This window comes from Bombina bombina, chromosome 7 (genome assembly GCF_027579735.1).
Source record: "Bombina bombina isolate aBomBom1 chromosome 7, aBomBom1.pri, whole genome shotgun sequence".
Lineage (NCBI taxonomy): Eukaryota > Metazoa > Chordata > Amphibia > Anura > Bombinatoridae > Bombina > Bombina bombina.
In genome coordinates, this window is record NC_069505.1 from 490,793,374 (window position 1) to 490,813,847 (window position 20,474).

The 20,474-nt window shown below is 40.4% G+C and overlaps 1 protein-coding gene across 1 annotated transcript in view; it reads right to left on the reverse strand.

Annotated features, from left to right (window-relative positions):
* Positions 1-800: 800 nt before the first annotated feature.
* Positions 801-20,474, reverse strand: part of KPTN (kaptin, actin binding protein) — a 56,474-nt gene continuing 36,800 nt past the window's right edge. The window contains exons 11-12 of the mRNA XM_053721627.1: positions 16,372-16,542; positions 801-1,184 (exon numbers count right to left, since the gene is read on the reverse strand). Of these exons, the coding sequence (XP_053577602.1) occupies positions 1,074-1,184; positions 16,372-16,542 (282 nt within the window). The 3' untranslated portion in view covers positions 801-1,073. The remainder of the gene's footprint in view (positions 1,185-16,371; positions 16,543-20,474) is intronic.

Consider the following 20,474-nt stretch of genomic DNA (forward strand, 5'->3'; position numbering starts at 1 on the left):
CCAGACAATATTGGCACAAAACCTTCAGGCTTCTGCTAGAAAGCTGAACATGAAGAGGAACTTCATCTTTCAGCATGACAACGACCCAAAGCATACATCCAAATCAACAAAGGAATGGCTTCACCAGAAGAAGATTAAAGTTTTGGGATGGCCCAGCCAGAGCCCAGACCTAAATCCAATTCAAAATCTGTGGGGTGATCTGAAGAGGGCTGTGCACAGGAGATGCCCTCGCATTCTGACAGATTTAGAGTGTTTTTGCAAAGAAGAGTGGGCAAATCTTGCCAAGTCAAGATGTGCCATGCTGAAAAACTCATAGCCAAAAAGACTGAGTGCTGTAATAAAATCAAAAGGTGCTTCAATAAAGTATTAGTTTAAGGGGGTTCACACTTATGCAACGATATTTTATTTTTTTATTTTTATTTCCCTTTACCTAAAAGATTTCAGTTTGTTTTTCATTTGAGTTGTACAGTTTATAGGTCACATTAAAGGTGGAAAAAGTTCTGAAATTATTTATCTTTGTCTCATTTTTTTACATCACAGAAACCTGACATTTTAACAGGGGTGTGTAGACTTTTTATATCCACTGTGTGTGTGTATATATACATATACACACACACAATATATATATATATATATATATATATATATATATATATATATATATATATATATATATATATATATATATACATATATACACACACATACATACATATATATACACACACACACATATATATATATATATACATATATTCAGATTAACATTCTTAATTTAAAGAGTCACAGACCAGGGCAAATGTAGAAAAATAATTTGATTTTTAATACTAAAAATATGGTATGAAAAGCACATTTTACAAGATATGTTAAATCTGTGTGCTGAGCACCGGGGTTTAACTCATGGGACATATATTTTAATCCTTAAGAAAAGATTATCAAATGATTTATCCACAAAAATACCAGATTTTACTGTGAATTTTGTAGAAAAATATCTTGATAATCATTTGTAAGGGATTAGAATATAACCCTAATGCTTGTCCAGCACACAGGAATTTGTATACGGTAGCTATAGGTCAGTTGCATATTGCTTCTTGTGTTCGCTCTCCTTCCTCTTGTTCACGCAAACTCTCTACCTTCTCCTTAAGAAGCTGTATCAGACTCTCGGCCGCCTTCTTCAGACTGTGCTGTATAGAGAGAGGAAACAGGTCAGCTTGGAAATATTTAAAAGGGACAGTCTACTCCAGCATTTTTTTATTGTTTAAAAAGATATATAATCCCTGTATTGCCCATTCCCCAGTTTTGCATAACCAATACTGTTATATTAATACACTTTTTACCTCTGTGATTACCTTGTATCTAATCCTCTGCAGACTGACCCCTTATCTCAGTGCTTTTGACAGACTTGCATTTTAGCCCATCACTGCTGACTCATAAATAACTCCACGGGTGTGAGCTAACACCCTCTAACTATGAAAAATTATCAAATGTATTCAGATAAGAGGAGGCCTTCAAGGGCTTAGAAATTAGCATATGAGCCTACCTAGGTTTAGCTTTCAACTAAGAATACCAAAAGAACAAAACAAATTTGATGATAAAAGTAAATTGGAAAGTTGTTTAAAATATAATAACAAAAGATCCAAAAGTTATTTTAAACTAACAAGATTGAAAATTATGAGAATCTGAGCACAGGACATTTGCTGCCATATCTACCTTCCTCATTGGTTTAAAAATGTCCGGATACTAAAACGTCCCATAATACTGATCGTCAGGTAGAATTTTCCAACAGTCAAATGCATTGTTGGCCAAAGGTATAATAATTCCCTTGGATGAGTGCGTTCTATAAGGAATGCATCTCTAATTTCTAGATATGACTCAGAAGGTGCAGCAGCTCTGTGGCTGAGCCAATAATGGGCTAGATTACAAGTGGCACGCTATTTAGCGCTTCCACTCATGCGTAAACACTGCTAGAAGTTTTTTTGTTTTTTTAATATATATATATATATATATATATATATATATATATATATATATATATATATATATATATATATATATATATATATATATACACACATACATACATACACACACATACACATATGCAGTATATATTGAATTCCAGTATTAAAGACCACATGAGTTTCTTATATTGACAACTGGAAATGACAACTGGAGTATCAGATATCCTAGAAGACCAGTAGGGACCCGTCAGAGAGACCTCAAACTTAAGCCTCAGGCAGATATGAATCTCCCATGAGAGACAGAAAACCCCCACCCCCTTCAAAGGGACACGCAGGAGAACCAAACCCAAAAGGTTAAATAGGACCGTCCATGTCCGTTCCAAACGGAACCGATCAAAAAGATCTAACCTCTTGAGGAACCCATGAGCTGCCTCCTATAATTAGGAGCACACCCAAGACAGAGCCTTCCACCATCTAAAGTCCTTAAGACTTAAAGTACCTAGCAACAGCCTCAAACCCAAGTGTCTGAAAAGAACTCCTTAAGAAATTGGCACCCAGTACCCCTGGATCGCAAGTGAAACCCTTCTAGACAGGCATAACTACCTGATCCACACGCTGGTGAAGATAAATGGTCATGTTCCTGACCCCAGAAAGGTGAAAGTCTGTAACCGACCTCGGACCTCTTACCCTCAAGCCCGAAGGCAAGATCTTCAATAAGGTCGAAGGATAGCACCCAAGTGTCAAAAGACCAAGGTATGACCAATGGTAGTTCTTATATGGAGAAGACGACAGTCTCCTGAGATCCTCGCAGGATAAGTCTCCCGAAAACCCTGTAACAGGAATAATGATGGGAGCCTCCAAGCTCCTAGCGGAAAAGGCAGGGTGACAACTGCACTCCACGTATTAGAGTAAACAAAAACGCTGAGCAAGGAAGAGGGACATGCCCGCACTTCCAGAACATATGACCCAACCCAAGACGGGAAAGAAAAGAGACTCCGCCACCGCAAAGTAATGCCACTAGGATACAAGAGTGAACATCCAGAAGAACCACAAGTGAAGACGCAAATAGTCCACCACCCAGAATACTAGACCACCAGAGGTCATTCACATCTCCCAACTCCAAAGGAATGGAAAACTATGGTTCCAAGTCCCCAGGGACCTTTAGGAACCACTATGACGTCTGAAAAAAGTCAGACCCGTATCCCAAGCAAATAGCCAGAAAAGGCCAACAGTTCGGAGCTTACAACCTTCCTTCTAGAAGCGTTAGAACTACGCACTAGGCCCCATACTTCGTAGTAGGATTCGAGCCCGGAGTCCATATCGATAGGCCAAAGTGGCTATTCAGATTCCGACAGGATTTAATCCACACCTCAAGGGTGACATGAACCCAAGTAACAGCAGAAAGCGCCCGACCAGTACCTGCCTGGTACAAGGACACTCCAGAACCGTCTAAGGTCCAAGAAAAATCGAACCCGAAGGTTCGATAATATGAAGTAGAAAACATAACTTTGTTCTTTTCAAAAGTGCGCAACTTCCGGGGAGGTGCCCATGCGACCACAAATCGCAAGTATCGGTTCCAGAGAAAGAATGTTCCCAAAATGGAAATTATATCAGACGTGAGCTTAATAAAGATAAATCAAACACATCCTATCCGCATCAAAAATAAAAGTAAGGCAGCACCCACGGGTGAACGCCCAAGGTGAATGGATACGCCAACGGGACCAGCCCATCAGAGGCCCCATTCACCCAAGCTCAGAACTGGAACCGAAACATAAAAGAAATAAAGAAAAATGGAGACATCAAGGAGATTAGTTTCATCCCCAAACGTCTATCCAGCTTGCCATCCAGCATCCCATTCCTCGGCCCACTAGGACTGGAATCCTCTAGCACCGCCAAAACATGCCTCAAAAGGACACGAAGACGTGCCAGCCTATAACGGAAGGCAAAATCATCCCTCGCCGGATCAATAAATGACCCCGGCCCGAGGTTGGGGCCCCTAAAGCCTCAGAGGCCAACACTTCCCCAGGAGGCCGAACTGAATCAGGCGATTCCACGCACGATGGGCCCTGGTTAACAGAACACGGACAGTGTCTTAAAAATATTTCACTTGGGAGATATAAATGAGCCAGCGCCATAGAAATGGCCATGCGGAACCATGCCGTAACATCTGGAGGAAACAATCCACCTTCCGGAGAAGGAGTAAAGGCCATAGGGACATCTGCTTGCGCAGCAAAGAAAGGTTCTGGGGTACGCGCCTCCTGGGACATGGAATCCTCGGAGGAGGATGGCTCAATGCACCCTAAGGTCCCTGATTCGGGAGAAGAGAGTACTCTAGAATGGCAATCGGAACATAACTGATGGGCATGGATAACCCGGGCCATCTCATATTCATCACAAGACACATTCTCCGTATCAGAGGTATCCGTGTCTAAGAAATCAGAATCATCCATAATCTTGGGATTACAAAAATGACAAACACCAACTGGCACCCCTTTTACACCCCCAATGGCTGGGGCACTCACCACCTCCTGTGAACCAGACAACCCACGAGCAGACTCTCTCTGTCACCACACAGTCAGCATACGGAAGTGGAAAACAACGTGCACCGTGCCGGCGCACAATCTTAAGAGATTGCGCCAATTGACGATAAGGCTGTTATGTTTCGAAAAGCCATGAGCCTAAGTATTACTACACATTAGCGGGTAGAACCATATAACAAACATGATTAAAAGTCCCCCCTGTTCAATAACCCCCCTCAGGAGATATTAACCCATGATTCCTATGTTAAGATAAAAGGAGTCCCACTGGAACCCTACCTTCTCTCGTTAACATCACATTCACATAATGAAATAAAATGAAACGATCTTACCGGAATCAACGCCATAGAACAGGAACACGGCCCTTCAAGTGTGACAGATAGTAGCCTCGCTTCTGACATGGACTTGAGTGAATAAAGGCAGGCAGCGAAACTCGTCAACATTGATTGCCAAGGAGCTGTTCATATGAGTCGGGATGGTTTTGCAGAAAGACTCTCCCTGCATCTCCGGACTCTAACCTTCATCCATGCTTTCACTAAGAGGCTGACAGGATTACTTAAAACTCCAGTCCCATTTCGAAGAGTACTACCCTCCATAAGAGACTTAACTCGAACTTCTGACACTTCTTTGCCAACCTCCTGTGATGAAAGGCAAAGAATGACTGGGGGATGAGGGGGAGGTATTTGAAGCCTTTGGCTGGGGTGTCTTCGCCACCTCCTGGTGGTCATATTCTGAATTCGCAAAAGTAATGAATGCAGCTGTGGACTCTTCCCATTTAAGAAGAAAAAATATTATAATTATGCTACAATAACATACTGACCATTATATTTATCCATAAACCTTGCACTCACTGGTCTTATCAACAGTGCAATTTTATTTCAAGTTAAACCAGAATGTAACACACAAACATATATACCCAGAACTACATTACACACCCCTGTGTTCACCCACCCCTATATATACTGTGTGTGTCTATATCTACTTAAAGGGAATGTAAACATAAAAACAATAATAGTGCAGTATTTACAAAATGAAAGGGACATGATACCCAAATGTTGAAACACATGTAAGTGATGCAGCATAACTGTAAAAAGCTGACTAGAAAATATCACCTGAACATCTCTATGTAAATAAGGAAGATATTTACTAAATATTCACACACCACTGTGACTAAGCAGCCAATCAGAATGCTAGTGCCAGCACTTACAAGGGAGCGTGTATCTGGCAGCATAGTCATCTTATTTCCTTATTCAGTTTAAAGAAATTTACTATAAAATCTCACAAGATTTCAGTGAAATCTCACGAGAACACAGTAAAGCAAAGCATGACCTCAGCACTGCTGATGGGATTTTTTTTCTTTTCAAATTGCAGCTGAACAGTAGCGGATATATAATATATATAACTGTTTACACAGCACTTACTCTGGTGAGCTGAGGAAATTGTGAGGTAAAATATCTTCCTTTTTAAATAAAGCTGTTCAGGTGATAGTTTCTTTTTGCAGTTATGCTGCATCACTTTCAAGTGATTTAGCATATGAGTATCATGTCCCTTTAAACACAATAAGGCTCTCACATTTTAAAGAATTATTTGTTCTCTTTATTCAGAGCCCTAAAAGTTCTTCATTCACAATTTTAAATCTTTTCCTGTTTTTTTTTTTTTTTTAAATAAAAAATGTGTTCCAGGGTTGTTCTCAGATCACAACCTGCTCAAATTGAGCCATTCACCTAAATATAGCATGCTCTGAATACAGCTGTCGGCTGCTTTATCCAGCATGGGATCATTTGTTACAGCATTTTACTATGGTATTGTTGCATATAACTGTTTAACCCCTCCAAAGGCGTTAAACCACATAGTTAAAAGGGACAGTCTACAACATTTTTATTGTTCAAAAAGATAGATTATCCCTTTATTACCCATTCCCCAGTTTTGCACAACCAACACGGTTATATTAATACACTTTTTACCTCTGATTATCTTGTATCTAAGTCTCTGCAGACTGCCCCCTTATTTCAGTTCTTTTAGCAGACTTGCATTTTAGCCAATCAGTGCTGACTTAAAAACAAAACAACTCCAAGGGCGTGAGCAATTTTTTTATCTATATGGCACACATGAACTAGCGCTGTCTAGCTGTGATAAACTGTTTAAATGTACTGAGTTAAGAGGCAGCCTTCAAGGGCTTAGAAATTAGCATATGAGCCTATCTAGGTTTAGCTTTCAACAAAGAATACAAAGAGAACAAAGCAAATTTGATGATAAAAGGAAATTGAAAAAACACAATTTATGCTTACCTGATAAATTTATTTCTCTTGTGGTGTATCCAGTCCACGGATCATCCATTACTTGTGGGATACCAATACCAAAGCTAAAGTACACGGATGAAGGGAGGGACAAGGCAGGTACTTAAATGGAAGAAACCACTGCCTGTAAAACCTTTCTCCCAAATATAGCCTCCGAAGAAGCAAAAGAAGCCTTGCAAATCTGTTCAACAGAAGCCTCATTTTTAAAGGCCCAAGTGGAAGCCACAGCTCTAGTGGAATGAGCTGTAATCCTTTCAGGAAGCTGCTGTCCAGCAGTCTCATAGGCTAAGCGGATTATGCTTCTTAGCCAAAAAGAAAGAGAGGTTGCCGAAGCCTTTTGACCTCTCCTCTGTCCAGAGTAGACAACAAACAAAGCAGATGTTTGACAAAATCTTTAGTAGCTTATAAGTAAAACTTTAAAGCACGGACCACGTCCAAATTGTGTAATAAACGTTCCTTCTTCGAAGAAGGATTAGGACACAAGGATGGAACAACAATCTCTTGATTGATATTCTTGTTAGATACCACCTTAGGTAAGAACCCAGGTTTGGTACGCAGGACTACCTTATCCGTATGAAAAATCAGATAAGGAGAATCACATTGTAAGGCAGATAGCTCGGAGACTCTACGAGCCGAGGAAATAGCTGCCAAAAAAAAAAAAAAACTTTCCAAGATAAAAGTTTGATATCTATGGAATGAAGAGGTTCAAACGGAACTCCTTGAAGAACCTTAAGAACCAAATTTAAGATCCATGGTGGAGCAACAGGTCTAACACAGGCTTGATTCTAACTAAAGCCTGACAAAATGCCTGAACGTCTGGAACATCTGCCAGACGCTTGTGCAAAAGAATAGACAGAGCAGAAATCTGTCCCTTTAAGGAACTAGCTGACAATCCTTTTTCCAAACCTTCTTGGAGAAAAGATAATATCCTGGGAATCCTGACCTTACTCCATGAGTAACCTTTGGATTCACACCAATAATTCTTATGGTAAATTCTCCTGGTGACAGGCTTTCGTGCCTGTATTAAGGTATCGATAACTGACTCAGAGAAGCCACGCTTTGATAAAATCAAGCGTTCAATCTCCAGGCAGTCCGTCTCAGAGAAATTAGATTTGGATGGTTGAAAGGACCCTGAAGTAGAAGGTCCTGTCTCAGAGGCAGAGACCATGGTGGAAAGGATGACATGTCCACTAGATCTGCATAGCCGGTCCTGCGTGGCCACGCAGGTGCATAGCCGGTCCTGCGTGGCCACGCAGGTGCTATCTGCCAGACGCTTGTGCAAAAGAATAGACAGAGCAGAAATCTGTCCCTTTAAGGAACTAGCTGACAATCCTTTTTCCAAACCTTCTTGGAGAAAAGATAATATCCTGGGAATCCTGACCTTACTCCATGAGTAACCTTTGGATTCACACCAATAATTCTTATGGTAAATTCTCCTGGTGACAGGCTTTCGTGCCTGTATTAAGGTATCGATAACTGACTCAGAGAAGCCACGCTTTGATAAAATCAAGCGTTCAATCTCCAGGCAGTCCGTCTCAGAGAAATTAGATTTGGATGGTTGAAAGGACCCTGAAGTAGAAGGTCCTGTCTCAGAGGCAGAGACCATGGTGGAAAGGATGACATGTCCACTAGATCTGCATAGCCGGTCCTGCGTGGCCACGCAGGTGCTATCAGAATCACTGATGCTCTCTCCTGCTTGATCTTGGCAATCAGTCGAGGGAGCAGAGGAAACGGTGGAAACACATAAGCTTGGCGTTCTGGCGAGACGCCATGAGATCCAGTTCTGGTTTGCCCCAACGATGAATCAGTTGTGCAAACACCTCCGGATGGAGTTCCCACTCTTCCGGATGAAAAGTCTGACGACTTAGAAAATCCGCCTCCCAGTTCTCTACACCTGGGATATGGATAGCTGATAAGTGGCAAGAGTGAATCTCTGCCCAGCGAATTATTTTTGAAACTTCTAACATCGCTAAGGGAACTTTTTGTTCCCCCTTGATGGTTGATGTAAGCTACAGTCGTGATGTTGTCTGACTGAAATCTGATGTACCTCAGAGTTGCTAACTGAGGCCAAGCCTGAAGAGCATTGAATATTGCTCTTAGTTCCAGAATATTTATTGGAAAGAGAGACTCCTCCTGAGTCCACGATCCCTGAGCCTTCAGGGAGTTCCAGACTGTACCCCAACCTAGAAGGCTGGTATCTGTTGTTACAATTGTCCAATCTGGCCTGCAAAAGGTCATACCTTTGGACAGATGGGCCCGAGATAGCCACCAGAGAAGAGAATCCCTGGTCTCTTGGTCCAGATTCAGTTGAGGGGACAAATCTGTGTAGTCCATTGCCGCTACCATTAAGCCGATTACTTCCATACACTGAGCCACTGAAGGGCGCGGAATGGAATGAAGAACCCGGCAGGAATTTAGAAGCTTTGATAACCTGTACTCCCGTCAGGTAAATCTTCATTTCTACAGAATCTATCCCTAGAAGGAAACTCTTGTGAGTGGGTATAGAGAACTCTTTTCCTCGTTCACTTTCCACCCATGCGACCTCAGAAATGCCAGTACTACATCCGTATGAGACTTGGCAATTTGGAAGTTTGACGCCTGTATCAGGATGTCGTCTAAATAAGGGGCTGCTGCTATGCCCCGCGGCCTTAGGACCGCCAGAAGCGACCCTAGAACCTTTGTAAAGATTCTTGGGGCTGTAGCTAATCCAAAGGGAAGAGGTACAAACTGGTAATGCCTGTCTAGAAAGGCAAACCTGAGAAAGCGATGATCTTTGTGTATCGGAATGTGAAGATAAGCATCCTTTAGATCCACTGTAGTTATATATTGACCCTCCTGGATCATTGGTAGGATGGGACAAATAGTTTCCATCTTGAATGATGGAACTTTGAGGAATTTGTTTAAGCTTTTTAGATCCAAAATTGGTCTGAAGGTTCCCTCTTTTTTGGGAACCACAAACAGATTTGAGTAAAAACCCTGTCCCTGATCCTGCTTTGGAACTGGATGGATCACTCCCATAACTAGGTCTCGTACACAGTGTAAGAATGCCTCTCTCTTTATCTGGTTTGCAGATAATTGTGAAAGGTGAAATCTCCCTTTTGGGGGGGAAGCTTTGAAGTCCAGAAGATATCCCTGGGATATAATTTCTAACATCTCTTGCCCATGCCGAAGAGTGAAAGTCTGCCCCCTACTAGATCCGTTACCGGATAGGGGGCCGTTCCTTCATGCTGTCTTAGAGGCAGCAGCAGGCTTTTTGGCATGCTTACCTTTTTTTCAGGTCTGGTTTGGTCTGCAGACCGTCTTGGATTGAGCAAAAGTTCCCTCTTGTTTAGCATTAGTTGATGCTGCACCTGCCTTGAAGTTTCGAAAGGCACCGAAATTAGACTGTTTGGCCCTAGATTTGGACCTGTCCTGAGTAAGGGCTTTTCCTCCAGTGATATCAGCAATAATCTCCTTCAAACCAGGCCCGAATTCTGGTTTTGCGCGCCTGGATAGCAAAACCAGAATTCTTAGCCGTTAGTTTAGTCAAATGAACAATGGCATCAGAAACAAAAGCATTGGCTAGCTTAAGTGCTCTAAGTTTGCCAAGTATGTCATCCAATGGAGTCACTACCTGTAAAGCCTCTTCCAGAGACTCAAACCAGTACGCCGCAGCAGCAGTGACAGGGGCAATGCATGCAAGGGGCTGTAGGATAAAACCTTGTTGAATAAATATTTTCTTAAGGTAACCTTCTAATTTTTTAACCATTGGATCTAAAAAAGCACAACTGTCCTCGCCAGGGATAGTAGTACGCTTTGCTAGAGTAGAAACTGCTCCCTCCACCTTAGGGACTGTCTGCCATAAGTCCCGTGTGGTGGCGTCTATTGGAAACATTTTACTAAAAATAGGAGGGGAAGAGAACGGCACTCCTGGTCTATCCCATTCCTTATTAATAATTTCTGTAAACCTTATAGGTATTGGAAAAACATCAGTACACACCGGCACTGCAAAGTATTTATCCAGTCTACACAATTTCTCTTGCACTGCAATGGTATCACAGTCATTCAGAGCAGCTACAACCTCCCTAAGCAACGCGCGGAGGTGTTCAAGCTTAAATTTAAATGTAGAAATATCAGAATCAGGTATCTTTCCTGAGTCATTAACATCACCCACAGACTGAAGCTCTCCTTCTCAGCTTCTGCATATTGTGAGGCAGTAACAGACATGGTTTTTAAAGCGTCAGTATGCTCTGCATCTCGTCTCACCCCAGAGCTATCTCGCTTACCTCTAAGTTCAGGTAGTCTGGCTAATACCGCTGACAGTGCATTATCCATGACTGCCACCATGTCTTGTAAAGAAAACGCTATGGGCAGATTCCTCTGGTGATAAATTTTTTAAAGACAGAATATGATCTTTATTGCATAAAGTGAAATCAGTACATTTGGTACACATTCTAAGAGGGGGTTCCACCATGGCTTTTAAACATAATGAACAAGGAGTTTCCTCTATGTCAGACATGTTTATACAGACTAGCAATGAGACTAGCAAGCTTGGAAAACACTTTAAATCAAGTTAACAAGCAAATATAAAAAACGGTACTGTGCCTTTAAGAGAAACAAATTTTGTCAGAATTTGAAAAACAGTTTTTTAACAGTCACAACCAACTGCCACAGCTTTCTGTGGCCCTACCTTCCCCAATAAACGACTTTGGAAAGCCTTTGGGCCCTATAGAGATGTCCTATAGCATTCAGAGGGCCTTTGAGGGAATCTGGATGTCTTAGTCTGTAATTTTAACTGCTAAAATAGGCCCCTCCCACTCATACTACAACAGTGGAAAGCCTCAGGAAACTGTTTCTAGGCAAAATTTAAGCCAGCCATGTGGAAAAAACTAGGCCCCAATAAAGTTTTATCACCAAAGCATATATAAAAACGATTAAACATGCCAGCAAACGTTTTATATTGCAACATCATAAGGGTATTACCCCTGGGAGTAAGCATGATACCAGTCGTTATTAAATCACTGTATTCAGGCTTAACTTACATTAATCCGGTATCAGCAGCATTTTCTTACGACCTCCTTGCTTGTTGAGAGTTGCAAGAGAATGACTGGCTATGACAGTAAGGGGAGGAGCTATATTACAGCTCTGCTGTGGGTGTCCTCTTGCAACTTCCTGTTGGGAATGAGAATATCCCACAAGTAATGGATGATCCATGGACTGGATACACCTTACAAGAGAAAGTTGTTTAAAATTACATGCCCTATCTGAATCAGGAACGTTAAATTTTGACTTGACTGTCCCTTTAAAGTCAGCTGCAAAGCAGCAATGCACAACTAACTGAAAACATCTGGTGAGCCACTGATAAGAAACGTGTATAGCCACCAATCAGCAGCTAGCTGCCAGTAGTGCATTGCTGCTCCTCAATCTAACTAGCCATGATGTTTAACAAACAATACCAAGGGCATGAAATACATTTTTATAAAAAATTTAAAGTAAAAATGTAATGGTTCATTATGTTATTTTATGTCCCTTTAAAAGACACAAAACACTAAATAAATCATTGCTTGAATGATGTATTCAGAGCAAGGATTAGCCTGGGAATAATGTGTACATGTATTTTTAAAAAATATATTAGTTGTTTAAATATTGATAAAAATAAGGGTAAAGTTAAAGTGCATGTAAAATGTTTCATTTATCTAGTGTACATAAATCTAATCGCTACGTCATTTTTGACATCTGAATAACGTTTTCTGCAATATATACGATTAAAAAATTGTAACGTTTATTTCCCCGACTCCTCCCAGACCCGACTTCCTTGTTCAACATTGTGCGACGTATAAAGCAGTCCCACCGGCTCTATACGTATATCGCTCAAGCGCGCTCCCAATGAACAGAGGACCTGCGCATGCGCAGATATTAGCTCTCTGTTGATTGTAACATATTATTCCAAGGAGGTTATATATTTTGCTATGGGAGCGGTATTGAGCATGCGCGAATTGTGGACGCGCATCTAGAATCAATCCGAAATCTTTGGATTAACACATATGCAGAAGAAACGCGTCACGTTGCAGGAAAGGGGCCGAACGCCCCAGTGGGAAATGATGATTAGCCAAGAGATTTTTAGAGCTCTGTCAATCAAGAATGATCTACGGTGGGCGGAGGAACAGCGTGAATAGCAAGAGCCTTAAAAAGGTATAATTTGTCATTACTGTACAGTTTACAACGAAATGATGAATGAAAGTATAGCTATTTTTGTGTAATTATTCATATGGCGTGACCGATTGGAGTAAAGTTTACCTTCACTTTAATGTCCATAAAGCATTGGGCGCCGCCATATTGTAACTTAGGTTACCCTTTCTGCTTAGACCAATCAGGAATGGTTATAAATGGCTAACTAGAGTGTGCAACCAATAGAATATAGCCGTGTCTGCACTTCCATGTTTAACATGAATTGGAAAGCCCACAATATTCAGAATTAAATTACAGAAAATGAATAGTGCAATAATTCTGTTGCTTTAATTTTATGAAATGGAGGATATTAATCTCATACTTTTATCTCCACCATAATTTAAATGAATATTGGCTTTTGCCCTCGTACACTTAGCAGCAACTCAAAAACCTGCTGAAGAGTTCTAAATGAGGACGAAGCAGCTGTCCACAAGTGGTTTTTTCTGCTCTTGTTTTAGCAGTATCAGAAACAAAAAGCCTGAGATATTGCATGTATCTTACATATAATTCTCTGGTGCATTGGTAACAGGGTATTCAGGGTACTTCTGGGTAAAGGAAAGCAGAGATATTGCATATCTTACCCAGAATTCTCTGGTGCATTGGTAACAGGGTACTTCTGGGTAAAGGAAAGCAGAGATATTGCATATCTTACCCAGAATTCTCTGGTGCATTGGTAACAGGGTATACAGGGTACTTCTGGGTAAAGGAAAGCAGAGATATTGTATATCTTACCCAGAATTCTCTGGTGCATTGGTAACAGGGTATTCAGGGTACTTCTGGGTAAAGGAAAGCAGAGATATTGCATATCTTACCCAGAATTCTCTGGTGCATTGGTAACAGGGTATACAGGGTACTTCTGGGTAAAGGAAAGCAGAGATATTACATATATCTTACCCAGAATTCTCTGGTGCATTGGTAACAGGGTATACAGGGTACTTCTGGGTAAAGGAAAGCAGAGAAATTGCATATCTTACCCAGAATTCTCTGGTGCATTGGTAACATGGTATTCAGGGTACTTCTGGGTAAAGGAAAGCAGAGATATTGCATATCTTACCCAGAATTCTCTGGTGCATTGGCAACAGGGTATACAGGGTACTTCTGGGTAAAGGAAAGCAGAGATATTACATATCTTACCCAGAATTCTCTGGTGCATTGGTAACAGGGTATACAGGGTACTTCTGGGTAAAGGAAAGCAGAGATATTGCATATCTTACCCAGAATTCTCTGGTGCATTGGCAACAGGGTATACAGGGTACTTCTGGGTAAAGGAAAGCAGAGATATTACATATCTTACCCAGAATTCTCTGGTGCATTGGCAACAGGGTATACAGGGTACTTCTGGGTAAAGGAAAGCAGAGATATTGCATATCTTACCCAGAATTCTCTGGTGCATTGGTAACAGGGTATACAGGGTACTTCTGGGTAAAGGAAAGCAGAGATATTGCATATCTTACCCAGAATTCTCTGGTGCATTGGTAACAGGGTATACAGGGTACTTCTGGGTAAAGGAAAGCAGAGATATTACATATCTTACCCAGAATTCTCTGGTGCATTGGTAACAGGGTATACAGGGTACTTATGGGTAAAGGAAAGCAGAGATATTGTATATCTTACCCAGAATTCTCTGGTGCATTGGTAACAGGGTATTCAGGGTACTTCTGGGTAAAGGAAAGCAGAGATATTGCATATCTTACCCAGAATTCTCTGGTGCATTGGTAACAGGGTATACAGGGTACTTCTGGGTAAAGGAAAGCAGAGATATTACATATATCTTACCCAGAATTCTCTGGTGCATTGGTAACAGGGTATACAGGGTACTTCTGGGTAAAGGAAAGCAGAGATATTGCATATCTTACCCAGAATTCTCTGGTGCATTGGTAACAGGGTATTCAGGGTACTTCTGGGTAAAGGAAAGCAGAGATATTGCATATCTTACCCAGAATTCTCTGGTGCATTGGCAACAGGGTATACAGGGTACTTATGGGTAAAGGAAAGCAGAGATATTACATATCTTACCCAGAATTCTCTGGTGCATTGGTAACATGGTATACAGGGTACTTCTGGGTAAAGGAAAGCAGAGATATTGCATATCTTACCCAGAATTCTCTGGTGCATTGGTAACAGGGTATACAGGGTACTTCTGGGTAAAGGAAAGCAGAGATATTGCATATCTTACCCAGAATTCTCTGGTGCATTGGTAACAGGGTATTCAGGGTACTTCTGGGTAAAGGAAAGCAGAAATATTGCATATCTTACCCAGAATTCTCTGGTGCATTGGCAACAGGGTATACAGGGTACCTCTGGGTAAAGGAAAGCAGAGATATTACATATCTTACCCAGAATTCTCTGGTGCATTGGCAACAGGGTATACAGGGTACTTCTGGGTAAAGGAAAGCAGAGATATTGCATATCTTACCCAGAATTCTCTGGTGCATTGGTAACAGGGTATACAGGGTACTTCTGGGTAAAGGAAAGCAGAGATATTGCATATCTTACCCAGAATTCTCTGGTGCATTGGTAACAGGGTATACAGGGTACTTCTGGGTAAAGGAAAGCAGAGATATTACATATCTTACCCAGAATTCTCTGGTGCATTGGTAACAGGGTATACAGGGTACTTCTGGGTAAAGGAAAGCAGAGATATTGTATATCTTACCCAGAATTCTCTGGTGCATTGGTAACAGGGTATTCAGGGTACTTCTGGGTAAAGGAAAGCAGAGATATTGCATATCTTACCCAGAATTCTCTGGTGCATTGGTAACAGGGTATACAGGGTACTTCTGGGTAAAGGAAAGCAGAGATATTGCATATCTTACCCAGAATTCTCTGGTGCATTGGTAACAGGGTATTCAGGGTACTTCTGGGTAAAGGAAAGCAGAGATATTGCATATCTTACCCAGAATTCTCTGGTGCATTGGTAACAGGGCATTCAGGGTACTTCTGGGTAAAGGAAAGCAGAGATATTGCATATCTTACCCAGAATTCTCTGGTGCATTGGCAACAGGGTATACAGGGTACTTCTGGGTAAAGGAAAGCAGAGATATTGCATATCTTACCCAGAATTCTCTGGTGCATTGGCAACAGGGTATACAGGGTACTTCTGGGTAAAGGAAAGCAGAGATATTGCATATCTTACCCAGAATTCTCTGGTGCATTGGTAACAGGATATACAGGGTACTTCTGGGTAAAGGAAAACAGAGATATTTGCCTAGATGTGCTAATTGTCTATGCAATAATTATTTTGCTTTACATGACAGGAAATGAGAACAAAATAAATAATGAAAGTACATTACCAAGTTGTTTTACTACTTGTAATTAAACATTTAATATTAATATATTGAGAAGTTTAAGCAAAGGATGGACCTTTACCTGCAGAATGTGGAGTCCTTTCAGGCACACAATAGCCAGCTCACACAGCCCGTCTGACGTCAGATCTAAGTGAGCCATACAAAGCAAAGGGCTGGGAAAACTTCTCTGCCAGAGCAGTTGGAATTGTCCTCGCTGCCCACCCCCATGTAGATACTTGTAACACAACAACTCCTGAAACAAAACACAATTATGTTTATTAATGATCAGAGAAATAAATAAAAAAAGGAGCAAAAGAGAAAGACTGGAGACAAAACTTGATGTTAAAAGGGACAGTCTAGTCAAAATTAAACTTTCATGATTCAGATAGGGCATGTAATTTTAAACAACTTTCCAATTTACTTTTATCATCAAATTTGCTTTGTTGAAAGCTAAACCTAGGTAGGCTCATATGCTAATCTCTAAGCCCTTGAAGGCTGCCTCTTATCTTGGTGCATTTTGACATTTTTCACAGCTAGACAGCTCTAATTCATGTGTGCCATATAGATAACATTGTACTCACTCCCGAGGAGTTATTTATGCCAATATACAGTATAATATGCATATAAAAATGACTTACAGAGATAGTCTAGTAAAAATTAAAAAAAACTTTCAACTTGATTCAGATAGAGCAGACAATTTTAAGCAATTTTCTAATCAACTCCTATTATCAATTTTTCTTCGTTCTCTTGGTATCTTTATTTGAATGTAAGCTTAGGAGCCGGCCCATTTTTGGTTCAGCACCTGGGTAGCGCTTGCTGATTGGTGGCTACATTTAGAGACCAAATCAGCAAGTGCTACCCAGAGGCTGAACCAAAAATGGGCCGGCTCCTAAGCTTACATTCTTGCTTTTTCAAATAAAGATAGCCATAGAACAAAGAAAAATTGATAATAGGAGTAAATTAGAAAGTTGCGGCTCTATCTGAATCATGAAAGAAAAAATTTGGGTTTAGTATCTCTAAGTTTTATTACATTTAAAGGGATAAGAAACCCATATTTTTTTTTATTTCACTATTCAGATAGAGAATACAATTAAAAAAAAAAAAAAGTTTCCAATCTACTTTATCAAATTTGCTTTGTTCCCTTGTTATTCTTTGTTGAAGAGATATCTAGATAGGTAGCGTGCACATGCCTGAAGCACTACATGACAGGAAATAGGGCTGCCATCTAGTGATCTTGCCAATGTGTAACATTATTGCAAAACGTCTGCCATATAGTGCTGCAGACACGTGCACACTCTTGAGCTTAGCTTCCTACTTTTCAACAAAGGTTAACAAGAAAATGAAGAACATTTGATAATGGACGTAAATTGGAAAGTTGTTTAAAATTGTATGTTCTATCTGAATCATGAAAGACAAATTTGGGGTTTTATTTATGTCCCTTTAGCTTTACACTTTATTTTGTATTTTTTTTTTTTTTTTTTTTTTTAATTTTCAACAAGCTTTATTTAATCAAAAACAATATATCAGTACAGGTTATTCATTTTACATTTTTGAGAGAATACAAACAAAATAGAAGATGTGCAGTTCTCTAGAGAATAAGTATTTCCATTTCTCTGTGAAATATTATGCAGTCATCAATGCTTGTTAAATTTTCTTTTCCTGTTTATAGTCTTTAACAGCTTTGAACATAAAATAAGGTAAAAAACAATAAAGGTTATAATAACATAACTTTGGTGTATTTCTATGAGGCGCAGAAGAGAAAACGCACATAATTTATATGTGTCTCGGGGTCATGAGAACAATCAGGTCCTATTTATACTTGGTGGTTAGTTTATGCTAGGGACTCTTATTTATTGTATAGATATATGTTTCCCAGAAAATCATTAATGCACAATAGAAGTCCATCCTGCCTGTTTTTTGATAGTGGTATTGTTCTAAAGATAAAAGGAAAGTGACATTTTGTCTCCAACTTCCTATTGTAGGAATTGTTTGTTGTTTCCAGAGCCTCGGGATTAACTGCTTTGCGCTACTTAACATGATGTATAGGAGTGTTAATTTATATTTACATTTAATCTTAGGAGGGAAGTTAAATAGTAAGGTAATGGGATTGTAAGGGATATTATGTGAGAGGACAACTTGGATCTCTTTGTGTACTTGCTTCCAAAATGGTTGTAGAATGGGACAATCCCACCAAATGTGATATAATGTGCCATTCTGTTTACAGGCTCTCCAGCAATGTGGGTCAGAATGTTTATAAATTTTAGCGAGTCTGCTAGGGTAAAGGTACCAACGCCCTAATAATTTCATATTAGTCTCTGTTATACTCAGAGGATGGAGATTTGCTCATCTGCTGGAAGATCTTATTCCATGTTTCATCTGTCACCTCAACTCCTAGCTCTGTTTCCCATGCCTTGGTATAAGTTGGGGGTTGTCTAGAATGGGTATCTATTAGGATTTTATATATTGCTGATAGTGTGCCTTTCATGGGTTGGGTGGACCAGCACAGGTGTTCAAATGGTTTTAAAGTCCGGACTAAATTTGGTTTATCTTTATGATGCATTATGAAATGGGACATTTGGAGGTAATCAAACCATCTATGGAAGTGAGGGATATGTTTATCAATTAATGACGTTCTGGACAAGAGAGCTCCTTGATCTAGTACTGAATAACAAGGTAGGCCGGTTGATATACTATAAAACTTGTCATTCCAGATGTGTTGATGGGAGGGAAACTCCCCATTATGTAACAGGGGAGACAGAGGAGAAGGGATTGTGGAGATATCATGGCGGGCCCTTATCAGAGCATCCCATGTTGCAATAGTGCTTTCAACTAGAGAAGGGCTACTTGGGCGTGGGGTTCTGTGATGTAGATGTGTCCAGCAAATAGCACCCCGGCTCCTTGTAGCTGCCAGATCATGTTCTAATTTAACCCACTCTTTATTTTGTGCATTTTTGCTCCAGTCTACAATCCTGGTTAATTGTGCTGCCTGTTTGTATAATTCTAGATTGGGAACACCAAGCCCACCCCTATTCCCATTTCTATATAGTGTAGTTTTTGCTATTCTGCTCCGTTTATGTGCCCATATGTAGGAATTTGCTAGAGATTGTGCCGTTCTAATAAAATGTGTGGGAGTAGTTATGGGGACTGTTTGAAACAGGTACAAAAAGCGTGGGAGGATACTCATTTTATAAGCTTGTATTCTTCCTAACCAGGATAGATGTTTGTTTTGCCAATTATCCAAATCTTTACGTATTTCATTGAGGAGTTTTTGATAGTTCAGTTTAAATAGTAAATCTGACGATATTGCAATTTGTATCCCCAAGTATTTTAACGAATTACGTTGGTGTGTGAACTGATATTTCTGAGTTATCCTTTTGCTGACTACGCTGTCAGTTGCTATGCTCAGGAATTCCGATTTAGATGTGTTTATTTTAAAGTTGGACATAATTCCATAGGAGTTTAGTTCAGACATTAGTGTGGGTATAGTTATCTCCGGGAGGGTTATTGTAAAGAGGATGTCGTCAGCATATAGTGATGTTTTGTATTGTGTATCGCCTACTAGCACCCCGTGTATATGGTCATTAGTTCTAATTTTGGTGGCCAGAACTTCCATGGCCAGTATAAACAATAATGGGGAAAGGGGGCAGCCCTGCCTTGTTCCATTGTAAATTTGGAAGGGATCTGATAGTGAGTCATTTAATTTAATACGGGCCTTTGGATTGTGATATAGGGCAAAGATTTTGTCTATGAGAAGGTCTCCCAGTCCGAAATGGGATAGCGTAGATCTAAGGAATTGCCAGTCGAGCCTATCAAAGGCTTTCTCGGCGTCGATAGCCAAGAATATTGTTGGGATAGTTTGGGTTTGGGCGTATTCTAACAAATTTAATACTTTAATGGTATTGTCGCGCGCTTCCCTGAGGGGGACAAAACTTACCTGATTCGGGTGAATAAGTTGGGGCAGGTATTTATTAAGTCTGAGCGCAATAATTTTGGCATATAATTTAATGTCCACGTTCAGCAATGAAATAGGATGAAAATTGGCAGGGGTGTCTGGCTGTTTTCCGGGTTTAGGGATGACTGTAACATGAGCCTCCAGCATGGAGGGAGGGAAAGGATGTTGGGCATCTGTCCTGTTAAATATTACTTCTAGTTGTGGGAGTAGAGTTTGGGCAAACTGTTTGTAGT